This window comes from Anolis carolinensis, unplaced genomic scaffold (assembly GCF_035594765.1).
Source record: "Anolis carolinensis isolate JA03-04 unplaced genomic scaffold, rAnoCar3.1.pri scaffold_14, whole genome shotgun sequence".
Lineage (NCBI taxonomy): Eukaryota > Metazoa > Chordata > Lepidosauria > Squamata > Dactyloidae > Anolis > Anolis carolinensis.
The window spans coordinates 11,838,462-11,861,507 of record NW_026943825.1 but is presented as its reverse complement, the minus strand read 5'-3'; the positions used below and the strand labels follow the sequence as shown (position 1 = coordinate 11,861,507).

The 23,046-nt window shown below is 41.2% G+C and overlaps 2 protein-coding genes across 2 annotated transcripts in view; one reads left to right on the top strand and one right to left on the bottom strand.

Moving 5' to 3' along the window:
* The window catches only part of sema6c (semaphorin 6C), a 220,482-nt gene extending 209,273 nt beyond the window's left edge, over positions 1 to 11,209 (bottom strand). The window contains exon 1 of the mRNA XM_062964943.1: positions 11,120 to 11,209. The gene's annotated coding sequence lies outside the window, so the exon portion shown is untranslated. The remainder of the gene's footprint in view (positions 1 to 11,119) is intronic.
* Positions 11,152 to 20,612, top strand: bola1 (bolA family member 1). The gene is made up of 2 exons (XM_062964954.1): positions 11,152 to 11,383; positions 20,081 to 20,612. The coding sequence occupies exon 2, from the start codon at positions 20,090 to 20,092 to the stop codon at positions 20,525 to 20,527; it is 438 nt and encodes a 145-aa protein (XP_062821024.1). The 5' UTR covers positions 11,152 to 11,383; positions 20,081 to 20,089; the 3' UTR covers positions 20,528 to 20,612.
* Positions 20,613 to 23,046: the final 2,434 nt, after the last annotated feature.

The window sequence follows — 23,046 nt, the reverse complement described above, 5'->3', positions numbered from 1 at the left end:
TAGGAGGGTTAGGTACACAAGCTAGTGATGATAATAATAATAATAATAATAATAATAATAATAATAATAATAATAATAATAATATATGCAGAGGACTCTTACAAGTCAAACAAGGAGTAAAAGAAGAAGAACATGCCCTGGCAGAAGATGGAAAGCAAAGTGAAGAACCTGCTTTGATTGAAGTCAAAAATCAGAAACTCCTCAAAGCACAGCAGAAAAAAAACAGTACAAGAAAACCGCACTACAAACTAGAGCTGACAGCTGGCACAACAAAACACTGCATGGAAAGTTCCTTGACAAAATTGAAGGAAAAGCTGATAAGGAGAAGACCTGGCTCTGGCTCACGAATGGGACCCTGAAGAAGGAGACAGAAGGCCTGATCCTTGCAGCCCAGGAGCAAGACATCAGGACAAAGGCAATTCAGGCCAAGATCGAAACATCAGCTGATGACCCAAAATGCAGACTGTGCAAGGAAACCGACGAAACCATGGATCATAACCTCAGCTGCTGTAAGAAAATCGCACAGACAGACTACAAACAGAGGCACAACTATGTGGCCCAAATGATTCATTGGAACTTATGCCTCAAGTCCCACCTCCCAGCAGCAAAGAACTGGTGGGATCACAAACCTGCAAAAGTATTGGAGAATGAGCACGCAAAGATACTGTGGGACTTCCGAATCCAGACTGACAAAGTTCTGGAACACAACACACCAGACATCACAGTTGTGGAAAAGAAAAAGGTTTGGATCATTGATGTCGCCATCCCAGGTGACAGTCGCATTGAAGAAAAACAACAGGAAAAACTCAGCCGCTCTCAGGACCTCAAGATTGAACTTCAAAGACTCTGGCAGAAACCAGTGCAGGTGGTCCCGGTGGTGATCGGCACATTGGGTGCCTTGCCAAAAGATCTCAGCCGGCATATGGAAACAATAGACATTGACAAAATCACGATCTGCCAATTGCAAAAGGCCACCCGACTGGGATCTGCACGCATCATCCGAAAATACATCACACAGTCCTAGACACTTGGGAAGTGTTCGACTTGTCATTTTGTGATATGAAATCCAGCATGTCTATCTTGTTTGCTGTGTTATAATAAAATAATAATAATAATAATGAGTAATAGTAATAATAACAAAAAATAAAATAATGGAATAACTGCAATTATTATTCCATCATTATTATTATTATTTTATTATGACACAGCAAACAAGATAGATATGCTGGATTTTGTATCTCTTATCTTGTTTGCTGTGTCATAATAAAATAATAATAATAATAATAATAATAATGGAATAATAATAATAATAATTGTTGTTGTTGTTAGTATTTGTTGTTGTCATTCTTCTCTACCTCATTTTCCTCTCCGACAGGATTCCCATCCTGCTGACACTTTTCCTGCCAGTTGTTTCATGTCCATGAGCATCGATTCCTCTGCCTTTTTCTCTTCTTTTTCTCGCTCCCTCCCCTTCTCTACTAAAAACCGCCTTGGGAATTCAGCCGAAGGCCGGTCTAAAAATACTTGTAATAAATAAAACGAGGGGATAAATACAGCTGGAAAAGACCAGGAAATGAGGACAGCAGGAGGCTGGGGGCACAGTTCGAATCACCGAATCCTACAGTCGGAAGGGACCCCTAAAGGGCATCCAGCCCAACCTCATTTTGCCATAGGGACACCATCAAAGCCCTCCCGACAGATAGTTATACAGTCTCATTGAATGACAGAATCCTAGACTTGGAAGGGACCTCTAAAGGCCATCCAGACCAACCCTATTTGGCCTGTAAGGCACCATCAAAGCCCTCCGGACAGATGGCCATCCAGCCTCATTGAATCCTAGAATCCTAGAGTTGAACGGGACCCATAAAGGGCATCCAGACCAACCCAATTTTGCCATAGAGACACCATCAAAGCCCTCCCGGCAGATGGCCACCCAGCCTCATTGAATCACAGAATCCTAGAGTTGGAAGGGATCCCTAAAGGGCCATCCAATCCAACCCCCCCAAACTGCATTCATTCGACAGTCCAACCTCATTTTGCCATAAAAACACCATCCAAACCCTCCCGACAGATGGCCACCCAGACTCATCGAATCATAGAATCCTAGAGTTGAACAGGACCTCTAAAGGGCATCCAGTCCATCCCTATTTTGTCAGTAAGGCACCATCAAAGCCCTCCCGACAGATGGCCACCCAGCCTCATTGAATGACAGAATCCTAGGGTTGGAAGGAACCCCTAAAGGGCATCCAGTCCAACCCCATTTTGCCATAGAGACACCATCAAAGCCCTCCCGACAGATGATCATGCAGTCTCATTGAATCATAGAATCCTAGGGTTGGACAGGATCCCTAAAGGGCAACCAGTCCATCCCTATTTTGGCATTAAGGCACCATCAAAGCCCTCCCGACAGATGGCCACCCAGCCTCATTGAATGACAGAATCCTAGACTTGGAAGGGATCCCTAAAGGGCATCCAGACCAACCCCATTTTGCCATAAAGACACCATCAAAGCCCTCCCAACAGATTGCCACCAAGCCTCATTGAATGACAGAATCCTAGGGTTGGAAGGGACCCCTAAAAGGCATCCAGTCCAACCCCATTTTGCCATAAGGGCACCATCAAAGCCCTCCCGACAGATAGTTATACAGTCTCATTGAATGACAGAATCCTAGACTTGGAAGGGACCCCTAAAGGCCATCCAGACCAATCCTATTTGGCTTGTAAGGCACCATCAAAGCCCTCCGGACAGATGGCCATCCAGCCTCATTGAATCCTAGAATCCTAGAGTTGAACGGGACCTCTAAAGGGCATCCAGTCCATCCCTATTTTGTCAGTAAGGCACCATCAAAGCCCTCCCGACAGATGGCCATCCAGCCTCATTGAATCCTAGAATCCTAGAGTTGAACGGGACCTCTAAAGGGCATCCAGTCCATCCCTATTTTGTCAGTAAGGCACCATCAAAGCCCTCCGGACAGATGGCCATCCAGCCTCATTGAATCCTAGAATCCTAGAGTTGAACGGGACCTCTAAAGGGCATCCAGTCCATCCCTATTTTGTCAGTAAGGCACCATCAAAGCCCTCCCGACAGATGGCCACCCAGCCTCATTGAATGACAGAATCCTAGACTTGGAAGGGATCCCTAAAGGGCATCCAGACCAACCCCATTTTGCCATAAAGACACCATCAAAGCCCTCCCGACAGTTGGCCACCCAGCCTCATTGAATGACAGAATCCTAGGGTTGAAAGGAACCCCTAAAGGGCATCCAGTCCAACCCCATTTTGCCATAGATACACCATCAAAGTCCTCCCGACAGATGATCATGCAGTCTCATTGAATCATACAATCCTAGGGTTGGAATGTATCCCTAAAGGGCATCCAGTCCAAACATATTTGGCCATAAAGGCACCATCCAAGCCCTCCCAGCAGATGGCCACCCACCCTCATTGAATCACTGAAGGGACCCCGAAAGGGTATCCAGCCCAACCTCATTTGGCCAGCAAGGCACCATCAAAGCCCTCCCTACAGATGGTAATGCAGTCTCATTGAATCATAGAATCCTTGGGTTGGACCGGATCCCTAAAGGTTATCCAGTCCATCCCTATTTTGGCATTAAGGCACCATCAAAGCTCTCCAACAGATGACCATCCATCCTCATTGAATCATAGAATCCTAGGGTTGGAAGGAACCCCTAAAGGGTATCCAGTCCAACCTAATTTTGCCATAAAGACACCATCCAAGCCCTACCAACAGATGGCCACCCAGCCTCATCGAATCCTAGAATCCTAGAGTTGAACGGGACCTCTAAAGGGCACCCAGTCCATCCCTATTTTGCCATAGACACCATCAAAGCCCTTCCAACAGATGGTCATGCAGTCTCATTGAATCCTAGAATCCTAGAGTTGGAAGGAACCTCTAAAGGACATCCAGACCAACCTCATTTTGTTAGTAAGGCATCATCAAAGCCCTCCCAATAGATGGCCACCCAGCCTCATTGAATCATAGAATCCTAGCATTGAAAGGGACCCCTAAAGTGTATCCAGTCCATCCCTTTTTGACCATCAAGGCACCATCAAAGCCCTCCCAACAGATGGTCATCCATCCTCATTGAATCATAGAATCCTAGCGTTGGAAGGGACCCCTAAAGGACATCCAGTCCATCCCTATTTTGGCATTAAGGCACCATTAAAGCCCTCCCTACAGATGGTCATGCAGTCTCATTGAATGACAGAATCCTAGACTTGGAAGGAATCCGTAAAGGCTATCCAGTCCAACCTCATTTTGCCATGAAGACACCATCAAAGCTCTCCCGACAGATGGCCATCCATCCTCATTGAATCATAGAATCCTAGGATTGGAAAGAACCCTTAAAGGGCATCCAATCCAACCCCCGAAACTGCATTTATTTGGCAGTGTAGATCCATCCCTTATCATAACGACAGTCTTTGCAAACCGAACTCTGCTTTGGATCTCCCGTCATTCATTTCTCTCTCCTCTTGGCTCTGAAGAATCGGACTTCTTTTTTCATTATTTTTTCCCACTTTAATTTCCATCCGATTTGCATTTTAATCAGTCCCGTTCCCTCTCCTTCCCTTCCAGGGCTCCTGGGAGGCCTTTTGGGTTTGGAAAGGGGGGGGAAAAAAACCGATATATATTGGGAAGAAACCAGAAAATGTGAATTGATCAAGAAATTGTTATAGCTTTTGGGGACTTTAATAAACGCGTTATTCATGAGGTCAGGCTGGAAGAATGAATGAGAAACTGGAGAGATGAAACTGAACACAGAGCAAGTTCTATCCCGGATGAGGAGGTTTCAAAGCAGAGGCTGGCTGGTCATCTGTCGGGAGGGCTTTGATTGTGCCTTTTGCTCAGGCAGAATGGGATTGGACTGAATGGCCCTTGAGGTCCCTTCCAATTCTAGGATTCTATGGTATTATTATTATTATTATTATTATTATTATTATTATTATTAAAAAGAGGCTGGATGGTCATCTGTCAGGAGGGCTTTGATTGTGCCTTTTGCTCAGGCAGAATGGGATTGGGCTGAATGGCCCTTGAGGTCCCTTCCAATTCTAGGATTCTATGGTATTATTATTATTATTATTATTATTATTAAAAAGAGGCTGGATGGTCATCTGTCAGGAGGGCTTTGATTGTGCCTTTTGCTCAGGCAGAATGGGATTGGACTGAATGGCCCTTGAGGTCCCTTCCAATTCTAGGATTCTATGGTATTATTATTATTATTATTATTATTATTATTAAAAAGAGGCTGGATGGTCATCTGTCAGGAGGGCTTTGATTGTGCCTTTTGCTCAGGCAGAATGGGATTGGACTGAATGGCCCTTGAGGTCCCTTCCAATTCTAGGATTCTATGGTATTATTATTATTATTATTATTATTATTAAAAAGAGGCTGGATGACCATCTGTCGGGAGGGCTTTGATTGTGCCTTTTGCTCGGGCAGAATGGAATTGGACTGAATGGCTCTTGAGGTCTCTTCCAATTCGATAATTCTACAATAATAATATGATTTTATTATAATGATGAAGATGGGGTCTCCTTCTATTGAATGTTTTTCAGCAGAGGCCAGATGGCCATCAGTCGGGAGGGCTTTGATGGTGTCTTTCATTTCAGCAGAATGGGGATAGATTGGATGGCCTTTGGGGTCCCTTCCAACTCCAGGGATCTATTATTATTATTATTATTATTATTATTATTATTATTATTATTATTATTATTGTCTCTGGAGGTTTTATAAACAGAGGCCAGATGGCCATCAGTCAGGAGGGCTTTGATGGTGTCTTTCGTTCCAGCAGAACGGTGTTGGACTGGATGGCCTTTGGGGATCTCTTCTGACTCTTTGATTCTCTAGCCCTATTTTTCCATGAACCTGCTAAAGTCTATGAGGCTGGATGGCCATCTGCCGGGAGGGCTTTGATGGTGTTTTTATAGCAAAATGAGGTTGGACTGTTGAATGAATGCAGTTTGGGGGGAGGGGAGGGTTGGATTGGATGGCCCTTTAGGGGTCCCTTCCAACTCTAGGATTTTCTGATTCAATGAGGCTGGATGGCCATCTGTCGGGAGGGCTTTGATGGTGTCTTTATGGCAAAATGGTTTTGCGTGCACTGGATGTTCTTTTGAACGCTAAGATTTCAATTTCCAGCGAATTCCTTTTCTGGGTTAATGAGAGCAAGCTGCGTTCTTCCCTCCGGCCCGTATCACGCGCTTTTCATCGCGGCATCCATTATTAATATCCCATTTATTTGCTGTGAGTCATTTCCGAGCAATTATTCCTTTGCCGAGGCTGAGAGAATGTGACTCACACAGCGGGGATTCGAACCCAGGTCCCAAGAGGCATTATCATCTGATGATGACGTTTGCAAAGGTTGTGCAATATTCTATATATGACTGAAAGTAGTCCCAAATCCAGGATAATGACAGGAAATATACATATACTAGCTGTGCCCGGTCACGAGTTCCCCGAGGTATAAAGCAGCCAGGCTTTGAAGCTGAAAGGCTATTCAATGGTATTCAAGTTGGCCAACAATGGAGTCCCCTAGGTATGAAGCAGCCAGGCTTTGAAGCTGAAAGGCTATTCAATGGTATTCAAGTTGGCCAACAATGGAGTCCCCTAGGTATGAAGCAGCCAGGCTTTGAAGCTGCAAGGCTATTCAATGGTATTCAAGTTAGGTAACAATGGAGTCCCCTAGGTATGAAGCAGCCAGGCTTTGAAGCTGCAAGGTTATTTCATGGTATTCAAGTTGGCCAACAATTGAATCCCCTAGGTATGAATCAGCCAGGCTTTGAAGCTGCAAGGCTATTCAATTGTATTCAAGTTAGGTAACAATGGACTCCCCTAGGTATGAAGCAGCCAGGCTTTGAAGCTGCAAGGCTGTTCAATGGTATTCAAGTTGACCAACAATGGAGTCCCCTAGGTATGAAGCAGCCAGACTTTGAAGCTGCAAAGTCACTCCTTGGAAAGTGATGAGTACTGTGGCCACATTTGGTGTGATTTGGCCCAGTGGTTTTGTTGTCAACTCGGTCCCAATTATGCACATTACATTTATGTATATATATAATAACAATGTGTTGTTAGAATGTGTATGTGTGTGGCGTGTATATCTACATATATGTGTGTGTGTATATACTTATGTATGTGTATTTGTATGATGTGGGTACAATAACAATAACAACAACAACAACAAAACAACAATGCCCATAATAACACTATTATATTTGTGTACAGTATGTATATGTGTGTGTGTGTATGCTTATGTATATGTGTGTGTATATGAATGATGTGGGTACAATAACAACAACAAAACAACAATGACCATAATAACACTAATATATTTGTGTACAGTATATATATATATGTGTGTGTGTGTGTGTGTGTATGCTTATGTATATGTGTGTGTATATGAATGATGTGGGTACAACAAAACAACAATGACCATAATAACACTATTATATTTGTGTACAGTATATATATGTGTGTGTGTGTGTGTGTGTGTGTATGCTTATGTATATGTGTGTGTATATGAATGATGTGGGTACAACAAAACAACAATGACCATAATAACACTATTATATTTGTGTACAGTATATATATGTGTGTGTGTGTGTGTATGCTTATGTATATGTGTGTGTATATGAATGATGTGGGTACAACAACAAAACAACAATGACCATAATAACACTATTATATTTGTGTACAGTATATATATGTGTGTGTGTGTGTGTGTGTGTGTGTGTATGCTTATGTATATGTGTGTGTATATGAATGATGTGGGTACAACAAAACAACAATGCCCATAATAACACTATTATATTTGTGTACAGTATGTATATGTGTGTGTGTGTATGCTTATGTATATGTGTGTGTATATGAATGATGTGGGTACAATAACAACAACAAAACAACAATGACCATAATAACACTAATATATTTGTGTACAGTATATATATATATGTGTGTGTGTGTGTGTGTGTGTGTATGCTTATGTATATGTGTGTGTATATGAATGATGTGGGTACAACAAAACAACAATGACCATAATAACACTATTATATTTGTGTACAGTATATATATGTGTGTGTGTGTGTGTATGCTTATGTATATGTGTGTGTATATGAATGATGTGGGTACAACAACAAAACAACAATGACCATAATAATAACACTATTATATTTGTGTACAGTATATATATATGTGTGTGTGTGTGTGTGTGTATGCTTATGTATATGTGTGTGTATATGAATGATGTGGGTACAACAACAAAACAACAATGACCATAATAACACTATTATATTTGTGTACAGTATATATATGTGTGTGTGTGTGTGTGTGTGTGTGTGTATGCTTATGTATATGTGTGTGTATATGAATGATGTGGGTACAACAAAACAACAATGCCCATAATAACACTATTATATTTGTGTACAGTATGTATATGTGTGTGTGTGTATGCTTATGTATATGTGTGTGTATATGAATGATGTGGGTACAATAACAACAACAAAACAACAATGACCATAATAACACTAATATATTTGTGTACAGTATATATATATATGTGTGTGTGTGTGTGTGTGTGTGTATGCTTATGTATATGTGTGTGTATATGAATGATGTGGGTACAACAAAACAACAATGACCATAATAACACTATTATATTTGTGTACAGTATATATATGTGTGTGTGTGTGTGTATGCTTATGTATATGTGTGTGTATATGAATGATGTGGGTACAACAACAAAACAACAATGACCATAATAATAACACTATTATATTTGTGTACAGTATATATATATGTGTGTGTGTGTGTGTGTGTATGCTTATGTATATGTGTGTGTATATGAATGATGTGGGTACAACAACAAAACAACAATGACCATAATAACACTATTATATTTGTGTACAGTATATATATGTGTGTGTATGCTTATGTATATGTGTGTGTATATGAATGATGTGGGTACAATAATAATAATAACAACAACAACAATGACCATAACACTATTATTATATTTCCATCCCCAGCATCAACATTATATTTGTATCTTATGTTGTTGCTGCTATTGTTGTTATTTTACATGTACATATAACACAGCACAATAGTTCCAGGGGTCTGGGATTCGTCTCTGAATATTGGGCTATTATAATTGTTGTTGTTGTTGTTGTTGTTAGGGAAGAACAAACAAATTGAAAAGTTTGCTACTTTGGGACTATCTTTGTCAGCCAATCCCCATCCTTGTCCTCTGCTGCCATCCAGTGGCCATTTTTGGAACTGCATTACAATATAAGGGGAGTTTTGAGTTTTCCTAGCATAATGGGAGTTGTAGTCCCTTGTAGGTGTTATGATTACACTAATTTGAAGCTAAAAAGACGCTGTATTTACATGGGCAACTATTTTGGATAAAATATACTGTATTTCCATTATTTTGGGAGCATTGGATGCTGCATTGTCACTAAATTGGAGCATTTTTGCACACATTTTGGGGTCAAAATATATTGTATTTCCACTATTTTTGGATAAAATGCACTGTATTAACACGTGCAAGGCTTACCTGGCAGGATTGTTTCCATTCACACGTGGAACTTGTGTTGGTTTGGAATAAGGTACAATAATAATAGTAGTAATAATAATAATAATAATAATGGTTCAATATATATATATATATATATATATATATATATATATATATATATATATATATTCGACTTGATTTCTGCCCTTTGTTAAAGAAGCAACGCAACTGCCTCATTCCTTGATGCACAGCTGCACCTAATAAGGTTTCATTACCGCCTTAAAGGTGCATCCACACTGGAGACTTAACCCGGTTTGATACCACTTGGAACTGCTCGATGCAGGATCATTGCATTGTATTTTTACAAGGTCTTTTCTGCTCAATCCCAGGACTGTACCAATCCCAGGATTCCATAGCATTAAACCAGGGAAGTTAAAGCGGGATTAAACTGGGTTAAAGCCACAGTGTAGCTGCACCCAAAAGGTTCCAAGCTCCAGGTGGGAATCTCCTCTCCAGGTTAACTAAGCTTTCGTTTAATTGCAAACTATACTTTTATTTAATTGTGGGATTGCAAAAATTAATTGCAACCTTCCTTTAATTAATTGCAAGCGGGATTAAACTGGGTTAAAGCCATAGTGTAGCTGCACCCAAAAATTGCAAACTCCAGGTGGGAATCTGCTCTCCAAGTTAAGTCATTGCAAACTAAGCTTTCATTTAACTGTGGGATTGCAAAAATTAATTGCAACCTTCCTTTAATTAATCGCAAACGGGATTAAACTGGGTTAAAGCCACAGTGTAGCTGCACCCAAAAGTTGCAAGCTCCAGGTGGGAATCTGCTCTCCAGGTTAACTCATTGCAAACTATACTTTCATTTAATTGTGGGATTGCAAAAATTAATTGCAACCTTCCTTTAATTAATTGCAAGCGGGATTAAACTGGGTTAAAGCCACAGTGTAGCTGCACCCAAAAGTTGCAAGCTCCAGGTGGGAATCTGCTCTCTGGGTTAACTCATTGCAAACTATACTTTCATTTAATTGTGGGATTGCAAAAATTAATTGCAACCTTCCTTTAATTAATTGCAAGCGGGATTAAACTGGGTTAAAGCCACAGTGTAGCTGCACCCAAAAGTTGCAAGCTCCAGGTGGGAATCTGCTCTCTGGGTTAACTCATTGCAAACTAAGCTTTCATTTAATTGTGGGATTGCAAAAATTAATTGCAACCTTCCTTTAATTAATTGCAAGCGGGATTAAACTGGGTTAAAGCCACAGTGTAGCTGCACCCAAAAGTTGCAAGCTCCAGGTGGGAATCTGCTCTCTGGGTTAAACTCATTGCAAACTAAGCTTTCATTTAATTGCAAACTATACTTTTATTTAATTGTGGGATTGCAAAAATTAATTGCAAACTTCCTTTAATTAATTGCAAAACCTTCATTTAATTAATTGCAAAACCCACCCTCATTTAATTAATTGCAAAACCCACCTTCGTTTAATTAATTGCAAAACCCACCTTCATTTAGTTAATTGCAAAACCTCCATCATTTAATTAATTGCAAAACCCACCTTCATTTAATTAATTGAAAAAAAACCTACCTTCATTTCATTAACTGCAAAAAGCCAGCTTCCCAACTGCAAACTCCACCATCTGCAGGTGGAAATAAAGATTCCTCCCCAAGAAAACTACAGCTCCCAGAATGCAAAGAGGAAGCAGGAAAGGAAGAGCTGCCCCTAAGCCTGCTGGGAAATGGAGTTTTGTTGGGCTGCAAAACAGAACTCGCTTTCCCAGAATCCATTTCGGTGGAGGAAAGGAGGAAGGAAACAGGAAGGTCAGAAGAAGAAGCACAAAGAAGGGGGAAGGTGAGTTGCAAAGGGAGTTTGCATGATTTGCATTGCATTGGCACTCTGCACATGCTCAGGAGCCCATCCCCAAATCCAAACTGCCCCAGAAATATCCACCATGCCTTTTGTTTATCCATTATTATGGATCCTGGCACTCTGCACATGCTCAGGAGCCCCAGCCCCCAAATCCAAACTGCCCCAGAAATATCCACCATGCCTTTTGCTTTCAGATTGGTCCTTTTTGTCATAATAATAATAATAGTTATGATTTTAATAATTAAAATAATTAAGAGATCCCTTTAAATGCATATATAGGCCAATTGTAGTTATTTCAAAATCCCCGACACTTCTGGCCCCAATGCATTTTGCATTAAGGATTTTCAACCCATTAGATAATAATAATAATAGTTTTGATTGTAATAATTAACATAATTAAGAGATCTCATTAAGTGCCGATAGGCCAATGCAGGTATTCCAGAATCCCCGACATTTCTGGTCCCAATGCCTTTTGCATAAAGGATATCCAACCTGTTACTATTTTATTATTATTCAGTATTATTATTATTTATTTATATTTTATAATCAAAATAATTAAGAGATCTCATTAAGTGCCGATAGGCCAATGCAGGTATTCCAGAATCCCCGACACTTCTGTTCCCAATGCCTTTTGCATAAAGGATATCCAACCTGTTACTATTTTATTATTATTCAGTATTATTATTATTTATTTATATTTTATAATCAAAATAATTAAGAGATCTCATTAAGTGCCGATAGGCCAATGCAGGTATTCCAGAATCCCCGACACTTCTGTTCCCAATGCCTTTTGCATAAAGGATATCCAACCTGTTACTATTTTATTATTATTCAGTATTATTATTATTTATTTATATTTTATAATCAAAATAATTAAGAGATCTCATTAAGTGCCGATAGGCCAATGCAGGTATTCCAGAATCCCCGACACTTCTGTTCCCAATGCCTTTTGCATAAAGGATATCCAACCTGTTACTATTTTATTATTATTCAGTATTATTATTATTTATTTATATTTTATAATCAAAATAATTAAGAGATCTCATTAAGTGCCGATAGGCCAATGCAGGTATTCCAGAATCCCCGACACTTCTGGTCCCAATGCCTTTTGCATAAAGGATATCCAACGTGTTACTATTTTATTATTATTCAGTACAGTAGAGTCTCACTTATCCAACATTCTGGATTATCCAACGCATATTTGTAGTCAATATTTTCAATATATCGTGATATTTTGGTGCTAAATTCGTAAATACAGTAATTACTACATAGCATTACTGTGTATTGAACTATTTTTTCTGCCAAATTACTGTATAACATGATGTTTTGGTGCTTCATTTGTAAAATCATAACCTAATTTGATGTTTAATAGGCTTTTCCTTAATCCCTCCTTATTATCCAACATATTCGCTTATCAAAGGTTCTGCCGGCCCGTTTATGTTGGATAAGTGAGACTCTACTGTATTCCAAAATCCCCGACACTTCTGGCCCCAATGCATTTTGCATAAAAGATATTCAACCTATTAAATTATTATTATTATTATTATTATTATTATTATTATTATTATTATTATTATTCTATATTATTATTTTAATACAGTAGAGTCTCACTTATCCAAGCCTCGCTTATCCAACGTTCTGGATTATCCAACACATTTTTGTAGTCAATGTTTTCAATACATCGTGATATTTTGGTGCCAAATTCGTAAATACAGTAATTACAACAATAACATTACTGCGTATTGAACGACTTTTTCTGTCAAATTTGTTGTATAACATGATGTTTTGGTGCTTAATTTGTGAAATCATAACCTAATTTGATGTTTAATAGGCTTTTTCTTAATCCCTCCTTATTATCCAAGATATTCGCTTATCCAAGGTTCTGCCAGCCCGTTTAGCCTGGATAAGTGAGACTCTGCTGTAATATAATTATTATTTTAATAGATATGATTATAATACATATTATTTTATAATCATATTAATCAAAATAATTAAGAGATCCCATTATGGGTTTATATATCCCTTGCCCAGTTTCCAACAGACCTCACAACCTCTGAGGATGCCTGCCATAGATGGCCAGACAGCCAAGAAAACTCACAGCAACCCAGTGATTCTGGCCATGAAAGCCTTCAACTACATAATAATAATAATAATAATAATAATAATAATAATAATAATAATAATAACAACAACAACATAATAACAACAATGTAATAATAATGATATAATAACAATATAATAATAACAATAATAACGATATAATAACAATAGTAACGATATAATAATGATATAATAATGATTAATACTAATAACAATGTAATAATAATAATGATGTATTATTATTATTATTATTATGTCAGAACCCTGCTACTAGAGCCTGGATGTGGCTCTGAGTTTCAGGGTCACTGACATTGATAAGACACCTGCGTCCCAGGACTCGGAGGAGAAACGGCTGATGGACTTGGCGGGGAATTTGCGCGGGGTTTTACTGAGCGGGAAGAGACTGTTCAAATGAGGGGGAGGGTATATAAAGGAGGGTTGGCCGGAGCCTCCCATTCTTGGCTTTTCTGATGTTCATGTTTCCTACAGTAAAAGTTCCTGGTGATACCACAGAGAGTCTCGTGTGTTCATTCAGGAGCGGCTGTGGTGAGCTGACACTAAGCCAAGAATGGGAGGCTCCGGCCAACCCTCCTTTATATACCCTCCCCCTCATTTGAACAGTCTCTTCCCGCTCAGTAAAACCCCGCGCAAATTCCCCGCCAAGTCAGAACCCTGCTACTACAAATTCCCCGCCAAGTCAGAACCCTGCATCGAGACATCGCTGGCCCAGGCGAGGAGGCACCGAGGAGGGCTACAGCAGCGGCCGCAGATGAAAGAGGGGAGCCGGAAGGAGGGATCAACCCCAGCCGGGAGGAGAACGGAGCCGACAGGGAACGTGAGCACCAGCAGGAGGGGCTGCTTCGTGTGCGGCCGTTTGGGCCACAGGGCTGCCGAGTGCTGGCAGAGAAAAGGGGAAGGCGGAGGCCCGCCCAAACCAAGAGCCGTGGCAGGGAAACGCGCCGAGGAAGAACCACCGATGAGGCACCACTCGGGGGGGTTGGTAAGTCAGGACAAAGCCATGATAGTGGTCCCCATTCAGCTGGAAAGTGGCAGCAAACAAGCAACCTGCAAAGCATTTGTGGATTGTGGATGTTCCAGGAACATCATCTCCCCTGAATTAGCCGAGGGATTGGGATGCGAAAGAACGAACCTAGAATCCCCAATAGCTTTTTCGCAGTTGGACGGATCCACAGCATCGGGATCATTAGCTAAGTACAGTGCCGAAGATGTAAAGTGTAAGATAGGGAGTTGGGAAGGAAAGGTGTCATTTGTGATATCACAAATAGCCAGCTATAATGTTATACTAGGCATGCCATGGCTGGGGCAGGCCAACCCGCAAATCAACTGGGAGGATAAGAGCATGATCTTCAGGATGAAGTTGGAAGGAGGGAGCCAGGAAGTGGAAAGGGAGCCGGGGAAAAGGGGGGAGGAAGACTCTATCAGGATAGCAGAACTGGCAGATAAATTACCCCCAGAGTATCGGGATTTTGTGGACGTATTTGATGAGAAGGAAGCAGACAGTTTCCCACCGAAGCGGAGAGTTGAAGTGAAGATAGAGCTAGTCCCAGGAGCAGAGCTTCCTAAGGCAAAAATATACCCAATGTCGGCTAGGGAAAAGGAGGAACTGAGAAAATACATTGATAAAAACCTAGCGAGGGGTTTCATAGAGCCTTCAAATTCCCCTCTAGGGGCGCCTGTGTTGTTCAGGCGCAAAAAGGACCAAACGCTGAGGCTCTGCATTGACTACAGGGGCCTGAATGCAATCAGTTCTGGAAATAAATACCCCCTACCTTTAGTGAAGGACTTGATCGCCCAGTTATCGGAGGGACAGATATTCACTAAATTGGACTTAATTGAAGCGTACCATAAATTGCAGATTAAACCAGAGGACAGGTGGAAGACGGCCTTCTCCTGTGCATTCGGATTATTCAATTATCGTGTGCTCCCTTTCGGTTTGTGCGGCGGAGGCGCCGCGTTCATGCAATTAATCAACGAAGTGTTGCATCCATTGTTGTACAAGGGAGTCTTTGTTTTTTTAGATGACATATTGTTAGTATCTCGGACTAAGGAGCAACACATAGAACTAGTCAGGGAAGTCCTGCAAAAGTTGAGAGAAGCAAAACTGTATGCGAAGCTTGCCAAGTGCGAGTTCAATAAAGACCAGATAGACTTTCTGGGGTATAGGATTTCCTCCCAGGGAGTGGCGATGGACCCTGCGAAGGTAGAAGACGTGAGGGGGTGGGAAGCCCCCAAAACACGGAAGCAGCTGCAATCCTTCCTAGGGTTCGCAAACTTCTATAGAACATTTATCAAGGACTTTGCGCGCCTCACTTTGCCATTAACGGATTTGTTAAAGACTAAAGGCAGGGGAGAAACAGCCAAAGTGAAGGCCCCAGGGGCCAAACTGACCTGGACAATAGAATGCCAGGAAGCTTTCGAAGCCCTTAAAAAGCGTTTTACTGAGGAGCCTGTCCTACAGCACCCTGATATGTCTAAAGCCTTTGTATTACATTGCGATGCGTCAGACCGGGCATATGGGGCAGTTCTGCTACAGAAAGACGAGGGGGGGAACCTGAAGCCATGTGGCTATCTGTCAAAAAAGTTTAGCGATACAGAAAAAAACTGGCCGATTTGGGAGAGAGAAGCCTTAGCGATTCTAAAAGCACTAGAGTGCTGGAGACACTTTCTGGAAGGAAGTGGAACACCGTTTGAGGTGTGGACTGACCATAGAAATTTACAGTATCTAAGATCCCCTCGTAAACTATCAGCGAAGCAAATTAGATGGGCCCAATATTTCAGCCGTTTTGATTTCAGACTCAGATTCTTCCAGGGGAAACATAATATACTCGCTGACGCTCTCTCTCGGATGCCTCAGCACGGGGGAGGAATTCAGGAATCTGAAGGGAGTATTTTTCTTGATAAGCAATGGGGCCTGGCAGTACTAACTCGAGCACAAGCGGCCAAAGAAAACAAACGTACTGCCATTTCCACGGGGGGAGGAGAAATATGGGAGGAAGAGTTGAAGCGAGCGTATGGAATGGACAAATGGTTACAAACAAACAAAGAAAAGGGAGAATTGTGTGGGGATTTGGTGTTTGTAAATAAGAAATTGTATATTCCTGAATGTTTAAGACGAGAAATGTTAAGGAAGTACCATGATAACAAGGGTGCGGGTCATCTAGGCCCCACCAGGACTATTAAACTGTTGGCCAAACAATGCTGGTGGCCCGGAATGAGGAAAGACGCCAGGGGATACGTCACGCAGTGTGAATTATGTGCAGAGGGAAAAACACCACCGGGGAAGCCCCAGGGGCTATTGCAGAAGGTGGTGGAGCCCATGAGGCCATGGGAATGCGTAGCCATGGATTTTGTAGGCGAACTACCCCCCAGCAGAGGCCACAGATACATTTGGACAATATTGGACCTATTCTCAAAACAGGCACACTTTGTGGCTCTGCCAAAACTCCCTTCAGCTGAAAAACTTGCTGATTTGTATGTGAAGCATGTATATCGCCTACATGGGTGTCCCGACAAGATAATTAGTGACCGGGGAGTCCAATTTACTGCAAAATTTTGGGGAAAATTCTTACAGCTGTTAGGAGCAGAAAGGAACCTGAGCTCGGCCTTTCATCCCGCGACCAACGGGGGGGTCGAACGTACCCAACAGACACTGTGCCAATTCTTAAGGATGTACACCAATTATAGACAGGATGATTGGGCGGACCTTCTTCCGTTTGCTGAGATGGCTTTTAACGGGGCCGTACATTCGGCCACAGGTCGTGCCCCATTCGAAATAGTATACGGACAGGAGGTGGCACCTTTCCCCAGGCTACCCGAGTGGAAGGAAGGGGAGGGCCAGACCGACGAGGAATGGCCGGCCAAAATCAAGCAAGGGTGGCAAACCGTGGTAGAGGCATTGCGGGAAACACAAAAGAAGTACAAGCTCTTTGCGGATCGTAGGCGCCGAGAGGGGGACAAATTGGGCGAAGGAGATCTGGTTTGGCTGAGCACAAAAAACCTGAAATTGGGGTTCCCATCCAAGAAATTGGCTCCACGCTATATAGGGCCATTCAGGGTAGCAAAAAGAATAAACGAAGTGACCTATGAGCTGAGGCTACCAAAGGACCTAGGAAAGGTACACCCGGTATTCCATTGCAGCCTGTTAAAAAAGTATAAAGGAACTCTGGACAGCGGAGAACAATAGTTGTGTTTAATCTTTTCCTTCCAGGACGAAGGGGAGGAGGACGCCATGTCAGAACCCTGCTACTAGAGCCTGGATGTGGCTCTGAGTTTCAGGGTCACTGACATTGATAAGACACCTGCGTCCCAGGACTCGGAGGAGAAACGGCTGATGGACTTGGCGGGGAATTTGCGCGGGGTTTTACTGAGCGGGAAGAGACTGTTCAAATGAGGGGGAGGGTATATAAAGGAGGGTTGGCCGGAGCCTCCCATTCTTGGCTTTTCTGATGTTCATGTTTCCTACAGTAAAAGTTCCTGGTGATACCACAGAGAGTCTCGTGTGTTCATTCAGGAGCGGCTGTGGTGAGCTGACAATTATTATTATTATTATTAAGTGTTTAGGACTGGGTGATGTATTATTATTATTATTATTATTATTAATAATAATAATAATACATCACCCAGTCCTAAACACTTGGGAAGTGTTCGACTTGTGATTTTGTGATACGAAATCCAGCATATCTATCTTGTTTGCTGTGTCACACAATAATAATAATAATAATAATAATACATCACACAGTCCTAGACACTTGGGAAGTGTTCGACTTGTGATTTTGTGATACGAAATCCAGCATATCTATCTTGTTTGCTGTGTCATAATAATAATAATAATAATAAAATCACCCAGTCCTAAACACTTGGGAAGTGTCCAACTTGTGATTTTGTGATACGAAATGCAGCATGTCTATCTTGTTTGCTGTGTCATAATAATAATAATAATAATAATAATAATAATAATAATAATAATAAAATTCACACAGTCCTAGACACTTGGGAAGTGTCCGACTTGGGATTTTGTGATACGAAATCCAGCATATCTATCTTCTTTGCTGTGTCATACAATAATAATCATAATCATAATAATAATTATTTCTGTGGTAACCCACTACTATCTTGTTTGCTGTATCATAATAAAATAATATTAATAATAAACATCACACAGTCCTAGACACTTGGGAAGTGTTCGACTTGTGATTTTGTGATACGAAATCCAGCATATCTATCTTGTTTGCTGTGTCATAATAATAATAATAATAATAATAATAATAATAATAATAATAAACATCACACAGTCCTAGACACTTGGGAAGTGTCCGACTTGGGATTTTGTGATACGAAATCCAGCATATCTATCTTCTTTGCTGTGTCATACAATAATAATCATAATCATAATTATTATTGTTATTATTTCTGTGGTAACCCACTACTATCTTCTTTGCTGTGTCATAATAAAATAATATTAATAATAAACATCACACAGTCCTAGACACTTGGGAAGTGTTCGACTTGTGATTTTGTGATACGAAATCCGGCATGTCTATCTTGTTTGCTGTGTCGTCATAATAATAATAATAATAATAATAATAAGCATCACACGGTCCTAGACACTTAGGAAGTGTTTGACTTGTGATTTTGTGATACGAAATCCTGCATATCGATCTTGTTTGCTGTATCATAATAATAATAATAATAATAATAATAATAATGATAATAATAAACATCACACAGTCCTAGACACTTGGGAAGTGTTCGACTTGTGATTTTGTGATACAAAATCCTGCATATCGATCTTGTTTGCTGTGTCGTCATAATAATAATAATAATAATAATAATAATAATAATAATAAACATCACACGGTCCTAGACACTTAGGAAGTGTTTGACTTGTGATTTTGTGATACGAAATCCTGCATATCGATCTTGTTTGCTGTGTCATAATAATAATAATAATAATAATAATAATAATAATAATAATAATAATAATAAACATCACACAGTCCTAGACACTTGGGAAGTGTTTGACTTGTGATTTTGTGATACGAAATCCAGCATATCTATCTTCTTTGCTGTGTCATAATAATAATAATAATAATAATAATAATAATAATAATAATAATAATAATAATAATAATAAACATCACACAGTCCTAGACACTTGGGAAGTGTTTGACTTGTGATTTTGTGATACGAAATCCTCCATATCAATCTTGTTTGCTGTGTCATAATAATAATAATAATAATAATAATAATAATAATAATAATAATAATAATAAACATCACACAGTCCTAGACACTTGGGAAGTGTTTGACTTGTGATTTTGTGATACGAAATCCTGCATATCGATCTTGTTTGCTGTGTCATAATAATAATAATAATAATAATAATAATAATAATAATAATAAACATCACACAGTCCTAGACACTTGGGAAGTGTTCGACTTGTGATTTTGTGATACGAAATCCTGCATATCGATCTTGTTTGCTGTGTCATACTATGTCTTTGTGTCAATAATAATAGTAATGATATAACAATCTTTCTCTGTCCTCCCACCTTGCAGGCCTTGCTGATGATCTCCGCCGGCCTCTTGTTCCTCGGCCGGACCCTCTTCCGCCCCACTTGCTTCTCGGCCCGATCCTTCTCGTCTCCGCCGGGACCCATGGAGGGGAAGCCGGTGGCGTCGGGGATTCGTTCCAAGCTCCAGCGCGCCCTGGACCCGGTCCACTTGGAGGTGGCCAACGACAGCCACATGCACGCCGTGCCGCGGGGCTCGGAGACCCACTTCCGGGTGATCGTGGCCAGCCGGCGCTTCGAGGGCCTCTCGCTCATCCACCGGCACCGGCTGGTCAACGAGATCCTCCAGGAAGAGCTCTCCGGCCCGGTCCACGCCCTCTCCATCCAGGCCAAGACCCCCGAGCAGTGGGAGAAGAACCCCCAAGGCATCGAGGCCCCCAAGTGTTTGGGGGGCTCCAAGCACGACCCCCAAATGGGCACCAAGGCCTCGTAGGCCACGGCCGGGAACCAGCCCCCCAACCCATCCGTCTTCCCAGTGCCTTCGGTTCACTCGTTTCCAAATAAATGGATTTGCACGATGGTGGCATTCCCGATTTGGGGTTTGGTGGGAGTTGTAGTTCACCTACGTCCAGAGAGCACTGTGGACTCCAAACAATAGCTCTGGACCAAACTTGGCACCAATACTCAATATGCCCAATGTCAACATTGGTGGAGTTTGGGGGAAATTAGACCTTGGCATTTGGGAGTTGTAGTTTGCTGGGATTTATAGGTCACCTACATCCAGAGACACTATGGACGCAAACCATGATGATCTGGATCAAACTTGGCACCAATACTCAATATGCCCAAATGTCAGCATTGGTGGAGTTTGGGGGAAATTAGACCTTGGCATTTGGGAGTTGTAGTTTGCTGGGATTTATAGGTCACCTACATCCAGAGACACTATGGACGCAAACCATGATGATCTGGATCAAACTTGGCACCAATACTCAATATGCCCAAATGTCAGCATTGGTGGAGTTTGGGGGAAATTAGACCTTGGCATTTGGGAGTTGTAGTTTGCTGGGATTTATAGGTCACCTACATCCAGAGACACTATGGACGCAAACCATGATGATCTGGATCAAACTTGGCACCAATACTCAATATGCCCAAATGTCAGCATTGGTGGAGTTTGGGGGAAATTAGACCTTGGCATTTGGGAGTTGTAGTTTGCTGGGATTTATAGGTCACCTACATCCAGAGACACTATGGACGCAAACCATGATGATCTGGATCAAACTTGGCACCAATACTCAATATGCCCAAATGTCAACATTGGTAGAGTTTGGGGGAAATTAGACCTTGGCATTTGGGAGTTGTAGTTTGCTGGGATTTATAGGTCACCTACATCCAGAGACACTATGGACGCAAACCATGATGATCTGGATCAAACTTGGCACCAATACTCAATATGCCCAAATGTCAACATTGGTGGAGTTTGGGGAAAATTAGACCTTAAAATTTGAGAGTTGTAGTTTGCTAGGATTTATAGTTCACCTACATCCAGAGACACTATGCACTCCAAACAATGAATCTGGATCAAACTTGGCACCAATACTCAATATGCCCAAATGTCAACATTGGTGGAGTTTGGGGAAAATTAGACCTTAAAATTTGAGAGTTGTAGTTTTCTGGGATTTATAGTTCGCCTACAATCAGAGCCGCTTGGACCCCATCAATGATACAATTGGGCCAAACTTCCCTGGAGGTTTTGAAGCAGAAGCTTGCCAGCCATCTGTCGGGAGGGATTAGATTGTGTCTTCCCGCCTGGCAGAATGGGGTTGGATTGCATGACCTTTGGGGTCCCTTCCAACACTTTGGTTCTGTGATTCCCTCTCCTCCCAAATCGGGAATGGCCCAATCATGCTTAATAATAATAATAATGTATAATAATGTATTATTATTATTATTATTATTATTATTATCAACATTAATAGATCCCATTAAGTGCATATAGGCCAATGCAGGTATTCCAAAATCCCCAACACTTCTGGCTCCAATGCATTTTTCATTAAGAATATTCAACCCGTTATATAATAATAATCTATAATAATAAGCTATAATAATAATAATAATCTATAATAATAATTAATATTATGATTTTAATAATTAAAATAATTAAGAGATACCATTAAGTAAATATAGCCCAATGCAAGTATTCCATAATAATAATAACAACAACAACAACCAGTCCAACCCCTTTTTGCCAGGCAGGAAGACACCATCCAACCCCTCCCGACAGATGGCCAACTGCTTCAAAATCTCCAGAAGAGGAAATTCCACTGGACCACCCAGGATTCCATGGCAGATGTCAAAACTGCTTTAATTCTACAGTGTAGATGCACCATAGTCTGAGGACGGAGATAAAAAGAAGGGAAGAGAAAGGGAAGGAAAAAAGGAAGGGAAGGAATGAAAGAAGGAAGGAAGGAAGGGAAGGAGGCAAAGGAAGGAAGGGAAGGAAGGAAAGAAAGAATGGAAGGAATGGGAAAAGGAAAGGCATGAAGGAAAGAAAGCAAGAAAAGGGAAGGGAAGAAGGGGAAGGTGAGAAGGAAAGAAAGGAAGGGAAGGAGAAAAAAAGGAAAGTTGAGAAGGAAGGGAAGGAAAGGAAGAAGGGAAGGGAAGACAGAACAAAAGGAAGAGAAAGGAAGGAAGAGCGTGAAAGAGAAAGGAAGAGAAGACAAGTGGAAGGAAAGAAAGGAAGAAGGGAAGACAGAACAAAAGGAAGAGCGTGAAAGGAAGGAAGAGAAAACAAGAAGTGGAACGAAAGAAGGGAAGGGAAGGAAAGACAGAACAAAAGGAAGAGGAAGGAAGGAAGAGAAGACAAGAAGTGGAAGGAAAGAAGGGAAGGAAAGAGAACAAAAGGAAGAGGAAGGAAGGAAGAGTGTGAAAGGAAGGAAGAGAAGACAAGAAGTGGAAGGAAAGAAAGAAGGGAAGGAAAGACAGAACAAAAGAGGAAGGAAGGAAGAGTGT

Bases quoted from the DNA above. Each gene is read 5' to 3' on its own strand.
- bola1 (XM_062964954.1), top strand. From the start codon at position 20,090: ATGATCTCCGCCGGCCTCTTGTTCCTCGGCCGGACCCTCTTCCGCCCC.